At 38.3% G+C, this 24441-nt stretch overlaps 1 protein-coding gene across 1 annotated transcript in view; it reads left to right on the plus strand.

The window, feature by feature from the left end:
- LOC109377801 (calcium-dependent secretion activator 2-like) overlaps positions 1-24441 on the plus strand; it is an 89376-nt gene that overhangs the window by 57873 nt on the left and 7062 nt on the right. The window contains exons 3-4 of the mRNA XM_019634266.1: positions 2051-2162; positions 21806-21945. Of these exons, the coding sequence (XP_019489811.1) occupies positions 2051-2162; positions 21806-21945 (252 nt within the window). The remainder of the gene's footprint in view (positions 1-2050; positions 2163-21805; positions 21946-24441) is intronic.

Below are 24441 nucleotides of genomic sequence, written 5' to 3' on the forward strand. Positions count from 1 at the left end.
CTCTCTCTGCACTTATGTATTACAGATACTATACTAGCGGTTTAGAGTATTTCCTAGATCAGTATTAATAAAATAGATTTAAACAGCACAGTTAACAAGCTTGATTGTATGACCATATACACAACATTGTACTAACGATGGAGAGTACTTTTCTTTCCTAAGTACTCGTGAGAATACTACACACACACACACACACACACACACACACACACACACACACACTCTTCGGAATATAGATAGATGATAGATAGATAGATAGATAGATAGATAGATAGATAGATAGATAGATAGATAGATAGATGGATGGATGAAATATAAAATAGATATATAGATATATGAAAATGTCTCCATGAGTTAGTTTTCCAAATAATAGATATGTTATGGGAATCTACTCTAGAGTTGTCATCCAGATTGTCTGATTGTATTCTAGGCTTTAAGATTCTACACACTAAATTGAAAACTTTTCTCTACTTCCTTATTTTGCTTTCTTTTGCCACCCATTTTTATTTTTATTCCCATTTTAGCTCTACTTTATCTCGGGCCATTTTAATTGTATGAAATGGCAAAAAGATGCTTTGCTAACTCCGTTCAAAAGTCTAAAGTAGGGCCAGCTGAGTGGCTCAGTTGGTTAAAACTCACCCAAGAGTGTGAGCTCTGAGCAACAGGGTCACTGGTTCAATTCATGGCCCAAGCTGAGCAGGCACTGAGCTGCCAACAGGTGGCAGGATGGCTCAGCTAAAAAAAAAAAAAAATTATTAAAAAAAAAAGTCTAAGGTAGAAACTACACCGCTTTTCCATTCTAATTGAATGTCTGTCTTCCCTCTGGCATATGACTTTAATTTCAGACGAGATTGGGTGCATTCAGGATGGTATGGCCGTAGACCTACTTTAATTTCAAAAGATCAAACAGTATCTGGATGCTAGTTTCTTTAGTCATTGAAATGGCCTCTGCTTTACACATATTATGATATAACTGCTGTGATAGGAGAGGGGGACATCAAATTATTTGTTCATTTTTTGCTACACTTGCTTTTCCTCAGTTCTCTTTATTTCCCAAGCTTTCTGAATAAGGTTTAGAAAATAAAGTGTAGATAGTGCCATAAAAATGGTAAATTATTTTTTTAAAGACAGTGTAAGAAATTGGTGTTTGTATTTGGTGACTTATTTTAACAGAAATCTTTACTTGGTTCAACCTCACTTTTTCTTATGCACGTTTTTCTCAGTGGCACTTTCTTCATGCTGTACTGAATCTCATGCTTATGATCTCTCAGAGTTAGGAGAAATATTGATAAGATTTTTTAATATCAGGTGTGTGCCAGTTAAGTTTGTAAATATACTAGAAGGAATTGTTGTGTGGTAAAGTGAGATGCTGTTAATTAAAAGATAAGCCAAAAAAAATGTGATTTTGTGATGATGATTTGAAAAGCCAGATGTCGGCAGACGTATCCCGTTCCTAAGAGAGTGCACTGGGAAACAATCGGAAAAACACTGAATTTTATGAAGCTTACTTCGTTCCCTTTGACTGCAGCTTTAAAAAGTCATGCAACGTAATAGGCTGGAGATAATTAACTTCACTTTTTAAAATGTAAATAAAATATCTTGTAAAGGCTTTTCAAGAGGAGGTTAGGTAAAATCCTCAGCATGCAAAAATAATTTTCTGAGGAGCTATTTCTTACATAAACAAACCCTTAGCAGTTTCCCCCAGCCATCCATAAAAATGATGTTGTAATTTGTATTTCAGTTAATAAACTAATAGATTTTAATAGCTGCATCTGTAATGCTTTACCTTAACCTAAATTCTAATTGCATACTAGCTTTGTACTAGACCCTGCTAATTTTTGGAACAGCTGAATAATTATTATAAACTCTAAAGCTTATTGTTCTTTTCCTTCCTGACTGAGCCATCTGTCAGAAACAAAGCAAAGCGAAAAATCGCATTGAGCCACCAAAGATTCTGTACTTCTTAATGTCACTTCTAAGGAGACACATTGATCTGGAAAAAAAAAATCAATGCTGCTTTTCAAAGAAAATTTTTGTTACTTCATTGCAGATGGGGAACTCAAGGAGATTTCACCACTACACACCCTCGGCCTGTGGTTAAAGTAAAACTCTTCACAGAAAGTACCGGCGTCCTGGCCCTCGAGGACAAGGAACTGGGAAGGGTGAGTCCTGGTCAGCTGTGTGTGTCCAAAGCTGCACAACTTGAACTTCTTTTTTTTTTTCTTTCTTTTTAAATTTTATTGGGGAACAGCCATGGTCATTGGATACACATTGCTTTCATGCTACAATGGCATAGTTGTCTCTTTAGGGAGGACGCAGCTCACAGTGGCCCATGTGGGAATTGAACCGAAAACCTTGGTGTTATCAGCACCGCACTCTAGCCAACTGAGCTAACTGGTCACCCCTTAACTTCTTTTGATTCGAGTTAAACTGGGCCAGTGTACACTGTGTGAACTTTCTGTTCACAAATTACACAAAAGAATTTATTTGTGATTTCCCATGAACCCAGCATACAGCTCTAATTTATTAAACATAATATTCAGTAACAAAGGAAGTATCGTGACAGGCCTCGGGTGTGTAAGGGACACGTACAGGATCATAGCCAGTGACTCAGTCATTCTCACGTGTGTACTCCACTGGCCACTGAGTGTGAATGGTGCAGGCCAACTTGCCCTTCTTGGTGAAGGGTAATTCTTATGAAAGCATCTCTGTCCACAGGTTAAAAGCATCATTGTTATATTTGAAACCATCTGCTCAACATGTTTATTATAATTTAACTAATTACAGGTATTTCTTAAGTGTATTTATCTCTCTCACATCTCCCATTTTCCTTGTAAGAAGGTCTTCCTCACCCATCTTTTAATATTGAATTATTTTTCTGTAGTCATTTCCTCATGCCTAGAATATACCTATTTATCCTCTGATTCCGGTATGTCTTCACTATACTCAGCTTTTTCTAGCAGTAATAGCATTAAAATTAGGGTAGATTTGTGATCATAACACCTCTCTGTATAAAAAAATGTATCCTGTCTATGAAGTAAATGTGTTCCAGTGAGTAGGGTATAAATCGTCTGCAGCGTGGCTCTGTCTTACCCAGTCCTGAACACTGCACTCAGGTATTGTCCACGGAATGCAGCCTTCGGAATTCTGTCTTGACAGTTTCAGGTGATGATCGGCAGCTTGTGTGATACTAGATGTTGAAGGATACTGGGCTCATTCTGTATACTGGAATGTTTTTTCTCCAAAGTTGGGATTTCTATTCATTTCAAGTCCTCTTCCTCTTCTATTGGGTTGTTGGAAAAGTCATGACACATTTTTGCAATGAAACACAGAAAAAATATGTCATGACTTTTCTGACAACCCAATATATCCTTTAGACAGTTGGGGTTTTTCCTTTGCTATAGATTTTAGGAATCAGTGCTCACACTCCAGAGATGGTGGGTCTGCACTCACATCCCAGACTTCTCTTCTGTTTCCTTGTTGCATGTACTTGTTCATGCCTGAGAGAGCTGCACCACACCATTCGTTCACTCATGTGCTTCTGTATTTGTGCATTTATTCATTCAACAAAGGTGTACGGGGAGCATAACCCAACAGAAGAGTCCTGGAAATTATACACAGGCGAATGGATTTATAAATTATTATTACATTGTTTTTCCTTATTCCCTTCTGTAGCTATTCTTCAGTAATAGCAGCCAGGTTAAGCCTAATGCTATGATGTAATTCTTAAGATACTTTTAATTTATTTCTCAGCTGGTCAAATATGTATGTAAGCAATTTTAAATTGGGTACGTAAGTGGCGTCTTTTCCAATCAGACATGTTTCTGAGAAAGGTCTTACGCTCCCTTTACACAAGAAAGACAACTTGTCTATCTCTACAAGAGTTTCTCAAGCTCAGCACTACTGATATTTTGAGCAGGACAATTCTTCGTTGTTGGGTGCTCTCCTTTGCATTTTATGGTCTTTAGCGGCATCCCTGACCTCCAGTCAATAACGCCAGTTGTTCCCCTCCACCCTTAAGTCAAGACCATCAAAAATGTCTCCAGTGTCTCCAAAAATGTTGCCAAATGTACCCTGAAAGGTGTGCAAAACCATCCCTGCTTGAGAACCATTGATCTTATAGGTCCCATGACTAAGGATCATTTGCACAGGCATATGAATGACTTCCAGTTCTTTTATTTCTCTTCCTTGGAGCTTCGGATTTGTATATCCAACCTGCATACTTGTTACCTCTCATTGTATACTAACAGATATTGCAAACTAAATATTTTTGAGGAGAACTAATGATTAGCACCCCCATAAAGCCTTCCAGAGTTGTCAAGCCAATGATCACACCATTCCTTTAATTCTCCTTCCTTCACTCTAATTCCCAATTTTTTGAAAATTCTGTCAGCTTTTCTCTAAATTTATCCTGAATCCATCCACATCTTAACACCTCCTCAACCCTAATTCAGGATACCATGATTTCTCACACATCCTTCTATAATAGGCTGCTTACTACTTTCCCGTTTATCATCTCTTCCCCTCTGATCCAGCTTTCACTCACACCTCAGCCACTATGATCTATTTAAAATTCAAATCAAATCACATTATTCTGTCCTTAAAATCATTCAATGTTTTCTCATTTATTAGAAATAAAAATCAGGCTCCTTGTCAGAGTGTAGCATGCCTAAGGAGGGTTCTCAAGGTGAGACCCTGACCGGTAGCTTCAGCAGCATTTGGAGACCCTCAGGCCCCACTGCAGAGCTGGTGGGTCAGCAACTCTTGAGGCGAGGGGTCTGCAGTCTGTTTTAATAAGGCCTCTTGATAACTTAGCCACAAACAACGATGAGGAACCCTGCTGTGCATGAACAGATCCCTCTTTCCGAATTTATCTCCTGTTGCCTATTGTAACCACCTCGCTTACTATCATTCTTCTCTCACACTTGGTTTTCTTTCTGTTCCTCAAACATAACAGACTCATTCTGCTTTAAATGTTAGGTCTTCAGATATGTTATTGCCTGAACACATGTGTGCACATGCACAATTAGAAGAAATTGGTGATTATCTCTGGGTGGTAATGTCTCTTGTATGTTTCTTCACGTTTATACTTAGAAACAGTAACAACTTTTTTTTTGTTTTTCTAATTTGAAGGAAAAGCCCTTACGTGATCTGAAATTCACAGTCTATAAAGTTTTTAAAGTGAACTTTTAAAATGAAAATTTTGGGTACCTTATATACTTGAAAGCTGAGTAACAGGGCCTTTCAAATTGCTGTATACCTACTAAAGTTTCTAAAATACAAGAAAACTAATAATAACAAATGCTGACAGGGATGCAAAGCAACTGAAACTTATTATTTCCCAGTGGAAATGCAAAATAATACAACCATTTGGAATATAACTTGCAATTTTCTTATATAAAGTTAAATGTACACTTACTGTATGACTCAGCAATTGCCCTCCTAGCTATGTACTCAACAGTTTATAATATTTATGCCCTGCACGTGAGTATTTATAACAACTTTAGTTATAATTTCTAAAAGCTGGAAGCAATAAGATGCCCTTCAACAGAGGGATTGATAAACCAACTGTGGAATACGTGCAATGGAATTCTATTCAGCAGTAAGAAGATACAAGCTATTTATTCACACAGCAACAGAGATGAGACAAATGCAAGCAAAGGAAGTCAAACCCCAAAAGATAGGTTGTAGAAAGGGCAAAACTATAGGGACAGGATACTGATGGGCGTTTGCCAAGCATGGACCAAGGGGGAAGTGGTTGTCTACAGAAGGGCGCGCTGGGAACGTGAAGGGTGAAGGAGTGTTGTTTCTGGTACTGGGTGTTGGATGCGTGAATGTGTATATTTGCTGACACCCATCACAAGGAATGTGCTTTAATGTATGCACACTCACACACACACACACACACACCCACACACCTCAACACATACACCAACCAACCAGGGGTGTCAAGGGCACCCCAGCAGGGAATGCAGACTGTGACTAAGGAACTTAATTTTATTACAAAGGCATGACACACCTGCACTGAAAGGGGTGATGGGAAAAGAAACACGCCTAAGCAAGCAAAGAGGAAAAAATAACTTGCAAACCCTGCCTCCACCAAGTGATGAAGGTGAACCCTACCAGTGATGCCACGTAGCTGTCTTGTTGGGGAATATGATGCTGTGAGAAGGGCATGCTTCACCTCTGGTATTCTTTCCAAAACCCCAACATAAACTCAGTCTACTTATGAGAAAAACATCAGCAAAACCACACTGGGGGACATTGTACAGAATAGCTGGCCAGTGTTTTTCAAGACTGTCAAGGTGTTGAAAAACAAGACTGAGAAACTGTCATGGATCAATGGAGACTAAGGAGACATGACAAGTAAATGCAGTGTCCTGGATTTCATCTTGAACTAGAAAGAGGATGTTAATGGAAAAACAGGCGGAATCCAAACAGAGCCTGGGGTTTAGTTAACAGTAAGGTCCCAATGTCAGTTTCATGGTTTTAACAAATGTCATGTATGCTATTAATTACAGGGAAACGGTCAGAGGCATACAGGAACTTTCAATAATATTTTTGCAACTTTTCTGTGAAACTTAAATTATTCCAGAATGCAAAGCTTGGTTTTAAAAAGATTTATAATGAAGAAGTCTTTTAAATATTGTTGCAAAATGCTTCAACATATATTTTCTAAGAAACGTTTTTTAATGCTTATTTTAAATTAAAGTTTATTGGGGTGACAATGATTAGTAAAGTCACATAGGTTTCGAGTGTACAATTCTGTAATACATCATCTATATATCACACTGTGTGTTCACCACCCCGAGTCAGTTCTCCTTCCATCACCATATATTTGATCCCTGTTACCTTTTTCTACCACCACCACCCATACCCTCTGGTAACCACTAAACTATTGTTCGTGACTATGAGTTTTGTTTCTTCATTTGTTTTTTCTTGTTCTTTTGGGTTTTTTTGCAGTTTTATATTACCACATATCAATGAGATCATATGGTTCTCAACTTTTTCTGTCTGACTTATTTCACTTAGCCTAATAATCTCAAGTTCCATCCATGTTGTTGCAAATGACACTATTTCATCTTTTCTTATGGCAGAATAGTATTCCACTGTGTATATATACAACTTCTTTATCCAGTCATCTATGGAAGGACACTTTGGTTGTTTTACATCACTTCAATTCCGTTATCACACTTAGGAAATTTAATGTTGATTCAGTAACATGTGATAGTCAACACTCAGAGTTCCCCAATTATCCCACCATGTCTATAAAAAGCTGGAGTCCTTCTTCATCCAGAATACAATCCAGGACCGTGTATTGCATTTGATTGTCATGATTCTAGCATCCTTTATTTTACAATGCCCGTCTCTTATTTTTGAAGTTTGAAGAATGTTTTTCATTCTCAATCTATCTTGGTTTTTTTTTTTTTTTTTGGTTTTTTTTCATGATTGGATTCAGTATTAAGTTTAACATTTTGGGGACGAGCATTACCTAGGATGTGTTTTGTGCTTCCCATTGTTAAGAGTCATATAGTGACATTTTTTCCCTGATATTGGTGATGTTAGTTAAGTATAATCCCATTAGTCTTTGTTTTTTTGGCACTTGAGATGCTAACAGACAGCTTGTACTCTCCCTGCCCCAGGCCTGTAATCAGCCCTGGTTCCTTTCAGTATACTGGAATTTATAAACAACATTCTATGTATTATCACTTCTTGTTAAGAAATATATAGCCAAAAAAAAAAAAAACCATCATGAGTTTACAGGCTCCCTACAGAATCACTATATGTTCTCATTTTCTGTTTTATAATACATACAAAATCATTTCAGAAATCCCGTACCGGTACCACATCAACAAACTTACAAAGTAAACATCAGTATTTCTTTGCAGTTTTTTTCTTTTTCTTTTTTTGTCCTTAGAATATATCATAGTAAGTGCATACGTCTGATTACCGTGTTCAGAAGTAACTCAATGAAATAGAAGATAAAACTTCTTGTTAATATTCTAAGTAGTAAATGATTGAAGAAACTACAGTACAGGTTCAGTCATTACAGAGATTTTCAACAACAAATCTATCAGACAGCAGTTTGCATCAGAGCAGCTCGCCAACGGGCTTGTTTGATAGTTTTGCCACACTGAGTAAGGGTCGTTGCGTGGCCTCTTTGTTAAGTGTGATCTGGAGGCTTTATTCTCTGGACCTCAGACCCCTTATCTGTAAATTGAGTAAGATGAAGTAGCTCTCTGTTGTCATTTCTGGTTCTAATTCTCTATCCCTGTGTTGGTTTCCTGGTTACTGTTACTGTTTACTTTTCAAACATAATCCCACTTGGTCCTCTTTAAGGATCATTGCGACATTCCATGTTTAGATAAGGAAAATGAGAATTGGAGAGGTTACCACCCCTCAGGAAGTACAAAAAGCAGCATTTGAACTCAGGTTTTCTGGCCCCAAAGTCTGTGCCCTAAAGTAATCATCAAATACTATACCTGATAACAGGAGAAAATTCAACAGTGTTTTACAACCATGGTGTGAGTGTGGGCCAGTTTAGTTTCACAACGTAAAGCAGGAGCCAAATATTCTTTAAGCTGAAGTCATTTTCTGCATAGCCATTTAACATATTTTATGTCATTTTATACAGTGACAGGGGTGCACTCTGGCTGCTAGTATACTTTTTTTTCTGTAGGTGCTTCTCCACTCCGTGTTTGTGCAAGAACCGCCTCAGGGAGTATGTGAGCCAATGCACGTTCAGGGCCCACACTTTTTTCGTTGGTTTGGAGTGACCCCAGGAAGGAGTATTTTAAGCACTTCTCAGGAGATACTAACATTCATCTAGGGTTGACAATGGCTGTACTCTGATTTTAAGGTGCAGCAGGGTTTAGAACTAATGATTCATAAAGTTAAGAAAAAAGTGCATCCCGGCATATAGTTTTGTGAAACGATAGCTCAAATTTAGATAGGCATCGGGCAGTGGAAGGTGGTGTTCTCTGGCAAGTGGCTGACATGCAGATTTTGTTTGTAGATGGCAGATGCCAATACTTATTTATAGAAATGGGGGTGGCAGATGGACATTTCTCATCCGAATTGGTGGCCAATCCTCTACCAGGTGCTAAGGGAATACCTGGAGGCAGAACTGGCTATTTTTCCTATTATGGGTATGTACTGGCAGGTAAATAGTGGACCAGTCAACAGTTCATTATAATCAAGATGGTTTTGTCCCCAAAAACTCTAAAAACAAGGGTTACCTAATATAACCATGAAAAGATCTAAATAATGATCCCACAGGACATTTTTCTGAGGACAATACAATTCTCATTGAGTCTTGCAGAAGGAGTTATTGACTCCTGGGTAGCTATTTAACTTGCCCAATGGTATTCTTGGGTACAAGATGAATTTTTAAAGTTTCTACCCAAATACATTTTTAGTTTTAAAAGTGTAGCTATGAAGACATTCTTTCTGACAGTTGTTAGAAAAATAACCTATTGTCTATTCCTACACTCTGCGTTCCTGGCATGGGTACCAGCTCAACACACGGGAGAGGTTGCTGGCCTGTCTTCCTCCCAAGGGTGGAGAAGCACACGCATCAGAGAATCTGTTTTCCTTTACAGAGCAGTGGGGCCAGAACAACTTTCTTTGTCTAATTTTCTTAAATAATATGTCAAGATAGAAAAAGGCTAAAAGTTTGCTCATCATTTCGGGAGTAGTAATGTTCTTATTCTTTTTTTTTTTTTTTTTTTTAGCTGAGCCATCCTGCCACCTGTTGGCAGGTCAGCGGCAGCTCAGCTCGGCCTGGGAATTGAACCGGCTACCCTGTTGCTCAGAGCTCGCACTCTTGAGCGAGCTCTAAACCAACTGAGCCACTCAGCCAGCCGCTTAATATTCTTGAAAATAAGGTTTTCATTTCATGTGTTTCTCACATCTTTTTTCCTCTCTGTTGGAATATCTGTACTTCTGTTGAACATTTCTTACTACGGAGATGTTTATACCTAATGATTCCAAGTGACAGTCACTATGCTTGTTTTACAAATGCAAATACTATATGGAAACAGCAGGTAGTGGTGAATTCCAGGTACTTTTTAAATAGTAAGATAAATGAGCCTCGCCGAATTGATTATTCCATTAAAATGAACTATTATCTTTCAGGCAGCTTGTTACATCTTAATGTAGCAAGTAAACATTAGCCCATATATTTGCCTTCTCATCAAGTTGTTTCTTCTGTGTGCTTTATGAAGCGTCAGAGGTGCTCCAGCTGAGGAGTTATCAGAATATACATGATTTTTGTTTGTTTCTGAAATTTGACAAGAGAGAAGCAAGGTGTGTTTAAACATCTGTTTTCTTGGGGGGAAATACTGTCTTAGAAACTCTAATTCACAGGTCAGTCTAATTTTCTTGCCCCTCTTGTGTTTCTAGAGTATATTCTTTTTACTTTTTCTCATTTATATAGTTCTGGTTAAGTTGAATTTTGTGTAAGAGAATTCTCATTTATGTTAAAATTTTTAGGAGCCACATTAATTATTTCAGCCAAATTCAGCGTATTTAACTGGATACCCCATACATCCATACATATAACTGTTTAGGACCCACGGAGTTCAAAACATGTGTCTAATTGCCTGTCGATAGGCAGTCCTCATAGAACTTCCTTTTTTAAAAAAAAAAAAAAGATTTTTATTGGGAAATTGGGGGATAGGAACAGCGCTGGGGAATTGGGGGAAGGAGAACAAACAAGTTGCTGTCCTTTTGTTCTTCAGTCTAGTTGTGGAGGACGTTGCTTCACTGGCCCAAGTTGGCACCATCATTGCGCTCTTCCTGGGTGAGGCAGATCAGTCTCCGGCTTCTGGACGGCTGCTCATGGCGGCTGGTGGTTACACACGGTAGCCCATGGCAACCCACTGCAGCAGGGGCTGCAGCCTACACCGTTATCGGCGACTCACGGCAGCCCAGCTCCATGTTGAGCTGTTGTTCAGCATCTTAGCTGTGGAGGGCAGTGTCACTGGCCCTCATATGTGGGATCCGAACCGGGGCCCTCTGGCGTCCCAAGCCAGTTCTTAACCAACACGCCACTCGGCCGGCCCAGTCATCATAGAACTTCTTATTTCAACATACAAAGTAATAGATCAGTATTAGACTACAGATATTTTATTAGATAATTAACCATCCTAATTTTTCACAAATAATGATGTAGTTAAATTCATAAGTCATTTAGACCTTTCCTTTATTCAGACAGATAAAATTTATATTTGAGGATTTAAAAAAAGTTTCCAGCATTATATAAATTTGATTCATCTCCATATGAATCAAAAAGCATTAGGGAAGCTGCTAGTGAAATCATAATCGTAGGAATTTTTTTTTCAATTTGAAAGCAAAATGTAATATTCAATTTTATTGAAATAGCACTAGCTGCCTGCCACTTTAGCCGGTGAATTAATATCATTTGTGAAAAATAGAATGGAAAGTCATTTACATTTTATATATGTCTCATTTAACTCACCATACACAGTACACTTTTATGTCTGTAGTTCTAGCAAGTACTATAGCTTTTCCAAAACTAATAATCCCAGGAAAGTTCGCCTTCCTCCTTTAATCCTTTTGTGTAGCCATTCCGCACGTGATTTCGTTGTCCTATCTCAGAAGCCAAGCCAGTGACAGGAAGCGGGCCCACAGACAGGTGACAGGCCAGCAGTAAGTCATACATGGTACACATGCTTTCTAAATAATTTTCTTCCAGCAGCACTTAATTATGTGTGGCTCCTGAATAACATGCTATGAAGTAGTAGAGGGAACTATCCTTCTAAGTCTGACTTTGAAGGCAAGGAGTCTGATAACATGCATCGGTCGTTCCTCGGTGAGTTTACCTCAGACCTTCTCTGAGGGGTTAGTTGGCTGGCATCCTCACTGGGGAGGTAGAGGAAAGTATTTTCTGACTTCCTCATCACTGAAAGAGGGTGAGCAAGTTATAAATAGGCATCCTTCCTGAGTGGTCCGTGTGGGCGATTATGGTAGAAGCTGACATTTCAGTTTCCTCAGAATGTTAGAGGCCTGTCTCTGTCCCAGACAGAACAAATATTAGACATATACACTGTGCTAATCCCTTGTTTCTAATAGGTGTGTATGGCTATTTCATTATGGTTATAATTTCCACTTGTCTATCAATTGGTGCTAATCATTTTGGACCTAAGCATTTTGCATGCTTATTTTTATCTGTACATTGTCTTTGATGAATCTGTTCAAATATTTTCCCCAATTTTCAATTGGGTGGCTCGTTTTCTTATTCTTGAGTTTGGAAAGACCCTAATATATTGCTTATGTAGTCTTCATTAGATATAAGATTTGTAAATGCTTTTCTCCCCGGCTTCAGCTTGTTTTTGCATTTTGTTAACAGTGTGTTTCAAAGCACTTGTTGAGTATCACAAACTGAAAGCCTTGAAGCCAGCTTCCAGAAGACATTGGTTCTTGTTTGGGCTCAGCTGTAATAGCCATGAGGACATGAATAAACCCCTTAGTCACATATTTTTCTTTCTTTTTTTTTTTTTTTAAAGATTTTTATTGAGGAATTGAGGGAAGGGGAACAGACAAGTTGCTGTCATTTTGTTCTTCAGTCTAGTTGTGGAGGACGTTGCTTCACTGGCCCAAGTTGGCACCATCATTGCGCTCTTCCCGGGCGAGGCACATCAGTCGCCGGCTTCTGGACGGCTGCTCACCGCGGCTGCTGGCCGCTCACGCTGGCTGCTGGCTACATATGATAGCCCATGGCAACCCACTGCCACAGGGGCTGCAGCCTACGCCGTCGCCAGCGACTCAGGGCAGCCCAGCTCCAGGTTGAGCTGTTGTTCAGCATCTTAGCTGTAGAGGGCAGCGTCACTGGCCCTCATATGTGGGATCCGAACCGGGGCCTTCTGGTGTCCCAAACCAGCTCTTAACCATCGCACCACTCGGCCAGCCCTCACATATTTTTCTTGAATTCAGTTCTTTGTAGCATGTGAAACATATCACCACTCTTTCTCAGCCTCATGCTTTCCTGTCTGTCTTCCTTTGTCATTATTTAGATGACTTCTGACTAGTTTGCATACATGTAGAATGACAAACTCAGATTTTCATGAATCTTACCATTTTGGAAAATTGTTAGGTTATGATTATTAAACCTTGCATAGATTTCTTATTCAAATGAAGAATAAGAATTCACCTTCACTCTTCAGGGTGATAGTTTGTTTTTTAATATAAATAACAACACTTATCTGTAAATTAGTCAGTCCCAAAATGTTTTGCTATAATTGCATATTTCATGCTCTTCAGTTTAAGGGTGCAGCTGACGTTATCCGAGTTCAAACATTATATCTAACTCCCTCCTTCCATCCTACTATCATATATTACAGATTGACAGAAATAATCTTCACTTAGTTCTAAGAATTCTCATAGTACTTAATAACCAAAGAGTGAGAACAACTCTAAATTAGTTATTATAATGTTAGTGAAACAACTAAGGGAATAATGTGTTGGCTTAGGAAGGGGGATGTAAAATTGAAAGTGTCTGTTGTTACCTTGAAGTAATTTTCCTTAGGTATTCATTTAACTTCACTGTCAAGTTATTTGCATAATAAGAGTAATGCCTACTTTTAAAGGTGATGTGAAAATCAATTTAAATTTCACAAAGCACTCTGAGACACTAAGTTGAAAGGTTCTTTATAAATCCAGGCATTATTATCACCAGGTTAGTAAAAAGAAACATGATAAAGCTACTCATGCAGTGTCCTCTAATAGAAACTGTGTTGGTAAGGAAATATAAAGGTTACCGCTATTCATAATTTATGGCTGAGGGAAATCGATCAAGAATAATAATGATGTTTTCCTGTCTAGATAAGTCTTAAAAAACAGATGTAGCTGTGATGGAATGTATTGCTTCAAGTATGAAGTATGAAATCAATACCTTACGAGCAATAAAATTGATATATGGAGATGATTAAAAGCTAATATCTTTAATTGAGCCATGAAAAATATAGTGACAAACTTGACTGTGTCTTTCAAAATCTTCAAGGAAGGACTTCGACATAGAAGAAATAACCCTTGATCATTGGGGTCTATGGAACTTGAAATTTGTTAGACATATACTCATATGCATGACGGTCTTCATCCTAGTAACCAAAATAATCAGCCTCATTGTTCATCTTTTTTAAAACTTTTTGATTAATGATAAGGAAAATAAAAACTTTGTCCAAGTTAATTAACACAAAGAGAAAAATATTGTCAAAAGATTTCATACAAGCAGAATGCTTTAGGAATGTGAGAGAAATAATCACACAATCACACATAAATCTCGTTAAAATAAGCAGACAAAACTAATGACAAAAATCTACATTAAAGATATCTTTGAATCACACACTTAGGGGAAGAACTTTAAAAGGTGAATTGTATTCTTTTATTATGAAATCTAAGCTTTTAGTGTTCTTTTTTGATGAAATCTCACCTTTTATTGTCTGTGTGTTAGTTTCCTATTGAAACTAACAAATTACCAAAAATATAGTGGTTTACAGTAGCTTATGGCATTTTACAGTTCTAGAGGTCAGAAGTCCAAGATGAACCTTAGGGGGCTAAAATCAAGAAGTCAAACGGATTGTGTTCCTTTCTGGAAGGTCTAGGAGAGAATGATTTTTTTTGTTTGTTTGTTTTTGTTTTTGTTTACCTTTTCCGTCTTCTGGAGGCTTCCTGTATTCCTTGGCTCATAACCCTCTTCTATTTCCAAAGCTAGCAGTGGCCAGTTCAGTATTTCTCACGTATCATTCCAACACTCACTCTCTGTCTTCCTTTTCCATACCTAAGAACTCATGTGATTGTGCTTGGCCTACCTGGTCAATCTAGGATAATCTCGTATTGTAAAGTCAGCTGATCAGCAACCTTAATGCCATCTGCTACCTCAAGTCCCCTCCGCCATGGAAAGTAACATATTCATAGCTTTTGGAATTTAGGACATAGGCATCCTTGGGGGTTGATTCTGCCTATCACAGTCCAGAAATGGAAAGATAGAGAGCTTCATAAATTTTCAGAGACTAGCAAATAAATGGCATATGATTTCTGGCATTTACTACTGTCATTTTCTGTTCTTAAATTTTGGCAGTACTTTAAGTTGGCAAACCTTTTTCCTTTTTTAACTCAAGGAAGTAACAGTTTTATGTTTGCATTTTTATTTCAAATTTCTTTAAGCATCCATCCATTAAGTCAACCAACTAACCAAGCAACCAACAAATACTTGGTAAGTGTCTACTGTAAGATATGAAGGGAACCACAGTGAAAAAAATGGCTTAATTAAAGGTACTGATTTAAATTACTCTTTGAGCCACAGACAAATCACTCTATTTACCACAGAATAGCTTCTGCCTTGAAGGAGCATACTCTCCCAAATGTATTTCAAGAGCCCCTTATATGATGGTTCATTGCTGAGATGTCAGAAATTAGTTCGAAAATATTTTACACACCTTGGTTTTTCTTTTCCATGCCCCCTCCTTAACCCCCGCGATGCAAATAAAGTTTTTAATCTCTAATTAAACTCAAAGTTTTTAACAAACTAATGCCAAGAAAAGCATCTAATTAAGTAAATACTTTCCTTTTGTTTTTCCCTCAGTTTCTTTCGGTTTTTTTTTAAAAAGACCTTTCTTATCAAAAGTAATATGTACTTGGTGCAGATCTGTCAGGCCAAGTACACACTTGGTAAGGGGTTGGGAGTTTGATCAATTTCATATTGTAAATTCCAGGATTCTTTCCAACTTTCAAAATAAATGGTACTGAATTTAGCCCACAGACAATAGGGTTGACAGAAGATTTAATGCTAATCCCTCAGTATACAAAAGCGCATTGTATTAGTGAAAGTGAGCAGGTGTTCTTTGTTCCAAGTAAGTAGGACAGGAAGCACTGATATTAAATCAAAGGAGAAATAAGTTAAGCAACCTCAAATGTATTAAACACCGGAAAATGTTCCCAGGAAGGGTGTAGATTTCTCTCAGCAAAATTCTCTTAATTCGTCTTCCCCACACACTGAAAATGTAGGTGCTCTGATATTGCAGAAAATATATGCTAGTTACGAACATGTGCCAAAAATTATTGAAATGATGTAAATTCAGTTAGTCCTTTCACAATACATACTCTCTCAAGATCGTAAGACCTCAAGAAAGTACTTGAAAGTTTCACAAGGAATAGTCATTGTGAATCTTTGCTAAATTATAAAATCTTTTGTCAGTTGAATGAGATAGAAAATGTCAGCTGAACCCAAAAAGTCAAGGTTTCTCATAGAAATAGCTCTACTTCTCTGGAGAAATGTTCCCTTGGGCATTTCCTTCAAATGCCCTATGTCTCAAGCACGTCTGCTTGTCAGCAAAAAAGATTTTTAATCACAATAGAAATGATTCCAGGTAATAAAATTTTCAGTTACTTCTTACATTGTTTTAAAGATGTATTTTTAAAACCAGTGCATCTTTTAGTTGGATGTGAGGACACCTGATCATACATTGAGTCACATGACTCCTATAGCTGGATAGAGGGGGCTTGTTCTTTACTTGAAAATATGAAAATTTGGTAGTCATGCCCTGGCCTAAAAGGGTCTTTTGACTGCCTATTGTGGGATAATATACAAATTCCTTAGTGAAACACGTTCTTACAGAATCTCTCCCTGCTCTGCTTTTCTGGTCTCCTCCACCAGCACAATCTTCTCACTTCCTTACCCTCGTCAACCTACCAAGGCATATCTTCATTCATCTCTGCCTTTTCATACAAGGTCCCTTCTTGCTGAGGTGATTTTGGCCGATTTGCCCAATCTTGCTCACCTAAGAGTTCAGGGAAGTCTCCCCCATTCCTCAAACAGATTTGTTCCCCAAACCATCACAGTCTGGCCTCACCTAAACTTTCTCTTGCTGAGATCTCTTGTGGCTTTTCTGTTAAGCCAGGCAGTAGCCTTCCCGTCCTTGCTGTGTTTGATCTCTGGATCGTAATTTGGCCACTCGATACTCCCCGAAACACTCTCTGCTTTGAATGTAGTACATCACACCCTTCTGGTTTTTCTTCTGCCTCCTTGGCCTCTGGTCTCAATTATAGTTTTTTGTTTTGTTTTGTTTTGTTTTTCCTTTTCCTAACCCTCAAAAGTTAGTGTTCACAGAGTTCTCTCTTCTTCCCTTTTGATGAGATAGAGAATTGACACGACAGAAAACATAATGAATATTGTATTGGTTGATGTTCTTTAAGCAGTAGAAACTGACTGAAGGTAGATTCAGGGGGAAAAAAAAGAGAGAGCTGACCAGTCTACCTCAGAGGAAGGGCTTAAGAATCAAAGGCAAGAATGCCACCATCAGGATTGTGTGCCTTTTTCTAGGGTGCCACGCTTGGTTCAGTTCCAACAGCCTCATGTCTTTAGCTCTCGGTCCCTCCCAGGTCTTTTGCCTTATAAATCTTATGTGTTCTCTTAGACTCCCAAGGGAAATACTAATTCCTCTATGTGAAGTCTGTCCTTATTCCTTAAAGAATTGCTGGTTGCACCCATCTTGGAGCTAGAATTGTACCAAATATGTATGCCTATTATTTTACTAAAAGACGATAGTGCAGTTATTGTGGTCATGTGGTTTTTTTCTCCTTCCTCTAGGCGAAGAGAAATTTATGGGAAAGGGCAGTGAATTGTTTACGTAGCCACAGAGCCTATCTAACCCTTCTCAGTTCTTCTAGATTTTCCTCCCTAGTTCTTTAGTTTTTCAGGTCTTGGTCGAAATAGAGTTTAGAAATTTAGGAAGTCATGAATTCACAGGTCACAAAGTACAATTAATGTGATACATACACAAACACATGTGACTTGGCTTTAATTAGTATCCCTAAATAGAAGGAAAACCATGTGGAGGTACCAGTTTGTACAAGTATATTTTATGACAAAAATCCTTCCCGATCCCATATTACACTAAATATTATGTATATAAGTATACTTACACTTCATGTTTAAGTTTTTCTCTTCCTGTATATTAAATTTGACAGAATTTTAAACAAAGCCTAAAAAACCATTTTGTGCTTTTCATTACATGTTAGCAAAGATGACAAGTAATGTTGACATTTTATTATGAAGAAGATACGTTGGCTTTATATTTAAGATAAGAAATCATAAAATGTGTTGTCATGCTAAGTGACCAGACATTTAAAGTGTCAGTGACAAAAATAAACTAGAAGGAGATGAAATGTGTATAGAAAGGTTAAGAGAAATGCATATCAAAAAGCAAGCTTCTTTGCTAAATAATAGAAGAAGCTGTTTTGTACAGAGCTGTGATTTAATTTAGATGTGAACCTAGAATACAGAAGAATCCTGGGTAAGTTTTTGTATCTGTTACATATTTTGATTATCATACCATCAACATCAGACACGCCTCTGAACACGAACTAAGTCCTATTGAAGTAAAACTGCTTATCATGAAATAAAAGTCTTCAAGCACTTACTTGTAAAAATCTTATGAAGGAAAACTGTATTTATGTACTAGTTAGGATACTTCCAAATGCTGTAACAAACAAATGACAACATTTCAGTCGTTCAAAACAATAGTACCGACATAACAGTTTACTATGTGTTCCTGACAGATGGGTAGATTTCCTTGTTTTTATGGCTCTGTCATTTTCTAGAGCACTGTTCTCCGCATGTGGCTAGCAGATGGGTACAGAGGGATAAAGAAGGCATACTTATATCTTGATCATTTTCCCTAGAGCAACGCATGAGTTCTCTGAATATTCCATTAGCTAGAACTTTCATATGCCCCTACTTATATGCAGGGGGAGCTAGAAAATACAGTCCTTGCCTGACTAGCTGCTTCTTAGCAACAGCTCTGTGCTAGTGGACGCGTGAATCCTGCTGGACAGCTCTGTGATCTGGCATAGTTCACCCCTACAGTCAAGGTTAACCAAATAACAGTTGTGCTACCCTTCCCCCTATGCACAGATCACAGTCACTTCAACTCAAGGGAAAGAACTCAACGTCTTATCATGTCCTTACGTCCAATCCAAAGTCCAACCTCCCCACTAGGTCCCGCTGTGGCTCTTTGCAACCTGGTGACCTGTGCACTAAAGTGACCTGTGCTGACTGCCCTCTGCTCCACCTCCCCTCCCTTCCCCTCCCCGCCCTGCCCTGGCACAAATCTAACACACAGCCATGGAGCTGGGGCAAGAGAGTGACAGTTAAGTTCCCATTTAAATGAAGGTGAAGTGGTAAATCCACAGCAATAATTGTCTAATGACAACAGTGGAATCTTGTCGTGGCAGGTGCTGTAAAGACACCCTGCCCCGACAACGTTTTGAGTCTCTTGGTTAGACCCTGATGGTGAATCTGCAAAGAACTCCTTTTTCCTTTATTCTCCCCAGCCCTTTGGGCTGCCTACACTGTGAGCTGCTTCCTTGGCTAAATCATCTGTGGCGAAATCACTTAAAGGAGTATGACCACTTTCTGTTGCGCAATTTGGGAACCTGGAAACTATTTTACAGGCAATATTTAAGAGTAAGTTCAGGGCTTATTCACCAATATAGCTTTTTTTTAAAATAGATTTAAAAACAATAGAAATAAAAGTTTTGTTATCTGTGAGCCTCTGTTTGTTACATGTGCCAGTGTTCACATCTTTATCCATCAGGGTCCGTCCAGAAAAACAGAGACAATTCCAGATCTTTCAATTGGAGGAAATTTAACACAAAAAATTAGCTACACATGTGCTGGAACACAGAAGCCAAACAAATGATGGTGAATGAACCCAGAGACTAATGAAATCAGAAAACTGCTGCACACCCCAGGGATAGAAGGGCAATGCGGAGAAGTGATATTACCAGATATTATCTGAGCTCTTGGGTCTGATAAGAGGAGACTGTGAGCTCCTGGAGTGATCTGAGCCATTTATGTTTTCCTCATCTTTGTGTGTCTCCACATAGTGAGCACTCCAATGTTTGTTTACTTGGACAGAGATAAGCAGTAAATCGTTCCACTGCCTTCATTTAGAAGTACCCATCAGAGAACTACAATGTGGCAGAAATGATGGCCCTAAACACTGGGATGACCCTTAATTTTTGGATCAGCTACAGTTAATTATTTTGAAACCCTAATTAATTAACCCATCATTGGCATTTAGAGAATGAGAAATTGTCAGAAGTTTTAATTTAAATATTCTCTTCCCCTGTAAGACTTTTAGAGTTTGGAACAAAACCAACTTTTGTACAAACATAGAAGGAAGAATTAAAAAGGAATAAAGTCTGTAGGTGGCTCATGCCCAAATACATTTTTTAAAAAAAGTGGGGGGGTGGGACAGTGTAGGGAAAAAGAGAAAAAGCTTTCCAGAATTGCTGGGGAAGTAGCAGCTATAGCTGCAGAGGATATGTAGCTCTATCTTAGCCTTTGATTCTTATTTGGAATCACCTTTTAAGTTGATAATGACATTCCTTTGTCTACTGGTTGAAGCCAAAAATTATCAGCTTACTTTCATTTGCTGTTATTTAAGAAAGAACCTGTAAAGTGTTCCATTGGATGTCTTAGCAGTCAAAAAGATCTAATTCTAGAATATGATCATAATTTTTGAAAACAACATAAATGCCATTTAGTCTGTTCTTGGATGTGCCTTTATATGCTTAAGTGTACAGATATGCTGGATTTAATTTAGCTATGGCTTTTAGAGTAGGCTTGAGAAAAGTCTCAAAATAGTAGATACATTTAACAACTTGGAATTTGAGAATAGTTTGAGAAGCTTTTTTGTCTACTTTGCCTTTCCTAGAGAGAAAACGAGCTTTGCTTGAAGATTTCTCAGCAAAAATTTCCACTTATACATGGAAATCAAGGGTTTCTTGGGGGGGAGGGGCAGAGAGGGGACTATATCAAATTCAGTTGATATAAAAACATTTTAGCATACCTGAACATGTTATAATTTTTCCATTTACATAGAAATTTCAGGCTTCTTTACTTTTCATTGGTTTAAAATAAGAATTGCTTGAAATACAATGCACTGCATTGCTTATCTTTATTTTATCCCTCAGAATATAGTGGTCCCATTTAAAAATATCCATTAAGGTTTGGATGTTGGGTGTGTCTAAATAGTGTCATGATGGACTCTAAAGGAGAAAATACATTGTTTTATCTATATGGTACGTAACATCTGAAGAGTAAGCTTTTCGTTCCTGTGTTGGCTTTGTGGAGCTGTATAGTGTGAAATAATCACTTGGTAATTTGCCAGTATAACTAAAAATAATTACTTTGTTTCAGTCATTATAACATTTTTATAGTTTTGAAAACATGGAGCCAGGGAGAAAATTATTCTTTGGTATAGATCTAGAGCAGAAAATGTGCTATGATCCATCTTTTCCATCTCTAATTGAGTTGATTTTCTTTAATACTGTTCTACAGTGAAAATATTAAAACATTAGGTGTATTTTTGCTGGTTAAAATAATTGTTTTGGCTTTTAAAACATGCTCTCTGTAATTTCAAAGAATATTTCTTTCTGAACTTTTTTGCCCTGAGAAGTTTAAAGTATTCTTGAAATTATACGTGTGTATTGAGTATTTTTCAACCATCAATTCAACTGTAGTCCTTATGCTATTAACTTATTATGCAGTAACACAGGAAGAAAATTTATGTGATAAAATGAAAAAACATATTGGTCAGAAAAATAAATGAGTCTATATTGAAAACCCAGCTGCTGTAGTGGGCGTGAAATGGTTTGTTAGACACGTTTTGGCGTTGACACCTTCTTTTCAAACAGGAAAACGTATGGAAGATTTTGACTCCAGTTCTTAGACACTCTGTATTGTCTACTTAAATGTTTTCTTTTTTGTCTCCTACAGGTGATATTATATCCAACTTCTAATAGCTCCAAATCGGCTGACTTTCACCGAATGATAGTTCCAAAAAACAGCCAGGATTCTGACTTAAAAATCAAATTGGCAGTGCGAATGGATAAACCGCCACATATGAAACACAGTGGGTGAGTGTGTACTTGAAGTTGTTTTGCTGCTGAATTATTGCATTTCATTTCAGTGTATCACTTTTGTCAGTTTACTGAGAGAGCCAGTATATCAGGCTTTCACATGGAGTTTTCCCCAAAAAATGACATGTGCATATTAACTCACTTTTTTAAAACTGTAGACATCTTTGTAGCTAAGTACATGGGTATTTAGTTAATATAACTGTTTGCATGCTAACATAATACTGGTACTTGATTACACTGGTATTGGACATCATTTAGATTGATAAAGAACAGTGATATACGGAGACAGCTTCTAAGAAATATTTTCCAGAATACAGCAATCGTTTAAACAAGTCTAGCATTTGGGTCCCTGGAAAGAAACTTACATAGAATGCATTAAAGCTCAAAGGTGGTTCAGATATCACCCAGGAGGCTGTATACGTTTTGATGAGGGATGTGAGTGTCCCTCCAATGTCTGAATGAAAAACGAAAACAATACCAGAGGAAACTGCTGCTGGCGGATACGCCAGAAGTCCAGGGACTGTCTCCCGGGGACTGCCGTGAGGCCGAGCCAAGCTTCGTCTCTGCCAAAACTCTTTTTCCAGTGTAGCTGGTGAGGTAACAGGTCTGAACTTTTGAGTACAATAAAATGCATTTTTTTAGAAAAACCCAGGTCTTTCTCAGATCATACTGCAGTTAGGATGAGGCTAAGGACCATATTGCTGCCTTGGTTTGGTGGGCCGTGTATGCAGACTCAGAACCACTCTCGCTGAGGGAAAAGCACCTCAGAGGGGGGCTCTTAGAGAGGGAACAGTGATGTGGGCAGTCCACGTCTTTAATGGAGGAACGCAAAGTGAAGACACACTGTGACAGCTCATAATGCAGGTGGAGATCCTGAGACTTATACATAGAGCTCTTCCTTTCACCCATCTACCTGCTCACCATTGATTTATGTGGCAGACTACATGTATTGAGCACTTACTCTGTTCCAACCAGAGCAAACCTCAGTAAGAGACCGCACCAGGCCGGAAGGAGCTGGCTAACCAGGGACCCGGCTTATATAGAAATGATTATAACACTGAGTAATGTGTGCTATGAGAGAGGAATGGGTGCTGGTGGAAATAACACATGATTCCAGCGGGAGTGAGCCATGAAAGTCGCACAAGACCGCTGACTTCTGAGATGAAAACTGAAGTATGAATTCAGCAGGTGGACGGTAGGGAGGAAGGACATTCCACTTACATGACACAGCACATATATGGACAGGAGTCCTGGATGACAACGATGATAAGTTTGGTGCAACTGGCGGGGTGCTTTGAGGCTACAGAGAGTATTGCTGCTCTGATGCAGTTAGAGCTTAGTCAAGACTGTTCTGCTAGTGCTTGGAGACTAGTAGAACCTAGCGTTAGATATATGTTCCAGGCACTGCAGTTATCTGTCTCCTGTTTCTAACTCACTCTCTTTATTTTAATGAATGACACAAGAAATGGGAACCTAGGTATTATAACGCCAGGAGAGCCCTTAATTTATGCACGGCCAACACCATGTGAATACATAGAGTCTTCACATTGTCCCAGGAAACAAGAGTCAAGATGGAATTGGGCACGTGGCATGTTCGGCGGCCTTTAGCCTCTGTGGAAAGAGAGCCCTGCTCCAATCCTTGGCAGTGTCTTGCTTTAGAACCACCCAGGGAAGGGGGGACGATCCAGCCCCTTCCAAGACTTGATTATTTTTGTTTGTTTCTTTTTTGTTGTTTTGCCCTGTGGGAGAATTGCTTTGTATCACATCACATCACTGCCCTTTGACTTAATCGGAGCCCCCAGAATGGCGCTGGAGCTGACTTCTACCCAAGACTTCAAGTGAAGGGGATTGCTAAGTAGAGTGTATCGTGTCTCAGTTTAATCTGTAAAGCTCAAGATCTCACCTTGGATTCAGATCAGGAATGCGTCAAATCGCAGCTACATCAATCGTTTTCTACCATTTCTAAAAATTCCTAACAGGCATTTCCAGACATTGAGTTATCTCTGTAGTTTACGGTATATAAAAGGAAGGAATTCTAGAATTCCTGTTCTGCTAGCTGGTGTGTGATATAGCATACTTAAGAATATCATAGTTTTAAAAATTCTTTGAAATTATTCTGGTATTGGACATAATAATAATGATGAACCAGAATTAAAAGTTTTCAGCATTGCTGTAAAAGCAGTTTGTCCCTATGGGAAGGGCCTATCCTCCAAGTGCTTTCCTACAAGTTCAAGTTTCTCAGTGACTGTACGGTAAATTTTAAATATTCTTCTTATCACCCCTGCGTATAGATGTATGTGGGAAAACAGGACTTGACCTACCTCATAACTAGATTCATCTTTTTCTGAGGTGCTTCGTAATGGATTTTACTGAACTTAATTACATTTAAGTAGAGAAAGTCAACTGGTCTATGATATAGCACTCTCATATGCCAAACCAATAATATGAGTACATAGTAGATTAATAGCATTTTGCTGTGGGGCTGGATTGTGC

The sequence above is a fragment of the Hipposideros armiger genome, unplaced genomic scaffold (assembly GCF_001890085.2).
Source record: "Hipposideros armiger isolate ML-2016 unplaced genomic scaffold, ASM189008v1 scaffold_1566, whole genome shotgun sequence".
NCBI lineage: Eukaryota > Metazoa > Chordata > Mammalia > Chiroptera > Hipposideridae > Hipposideros > Hipposideros armiger.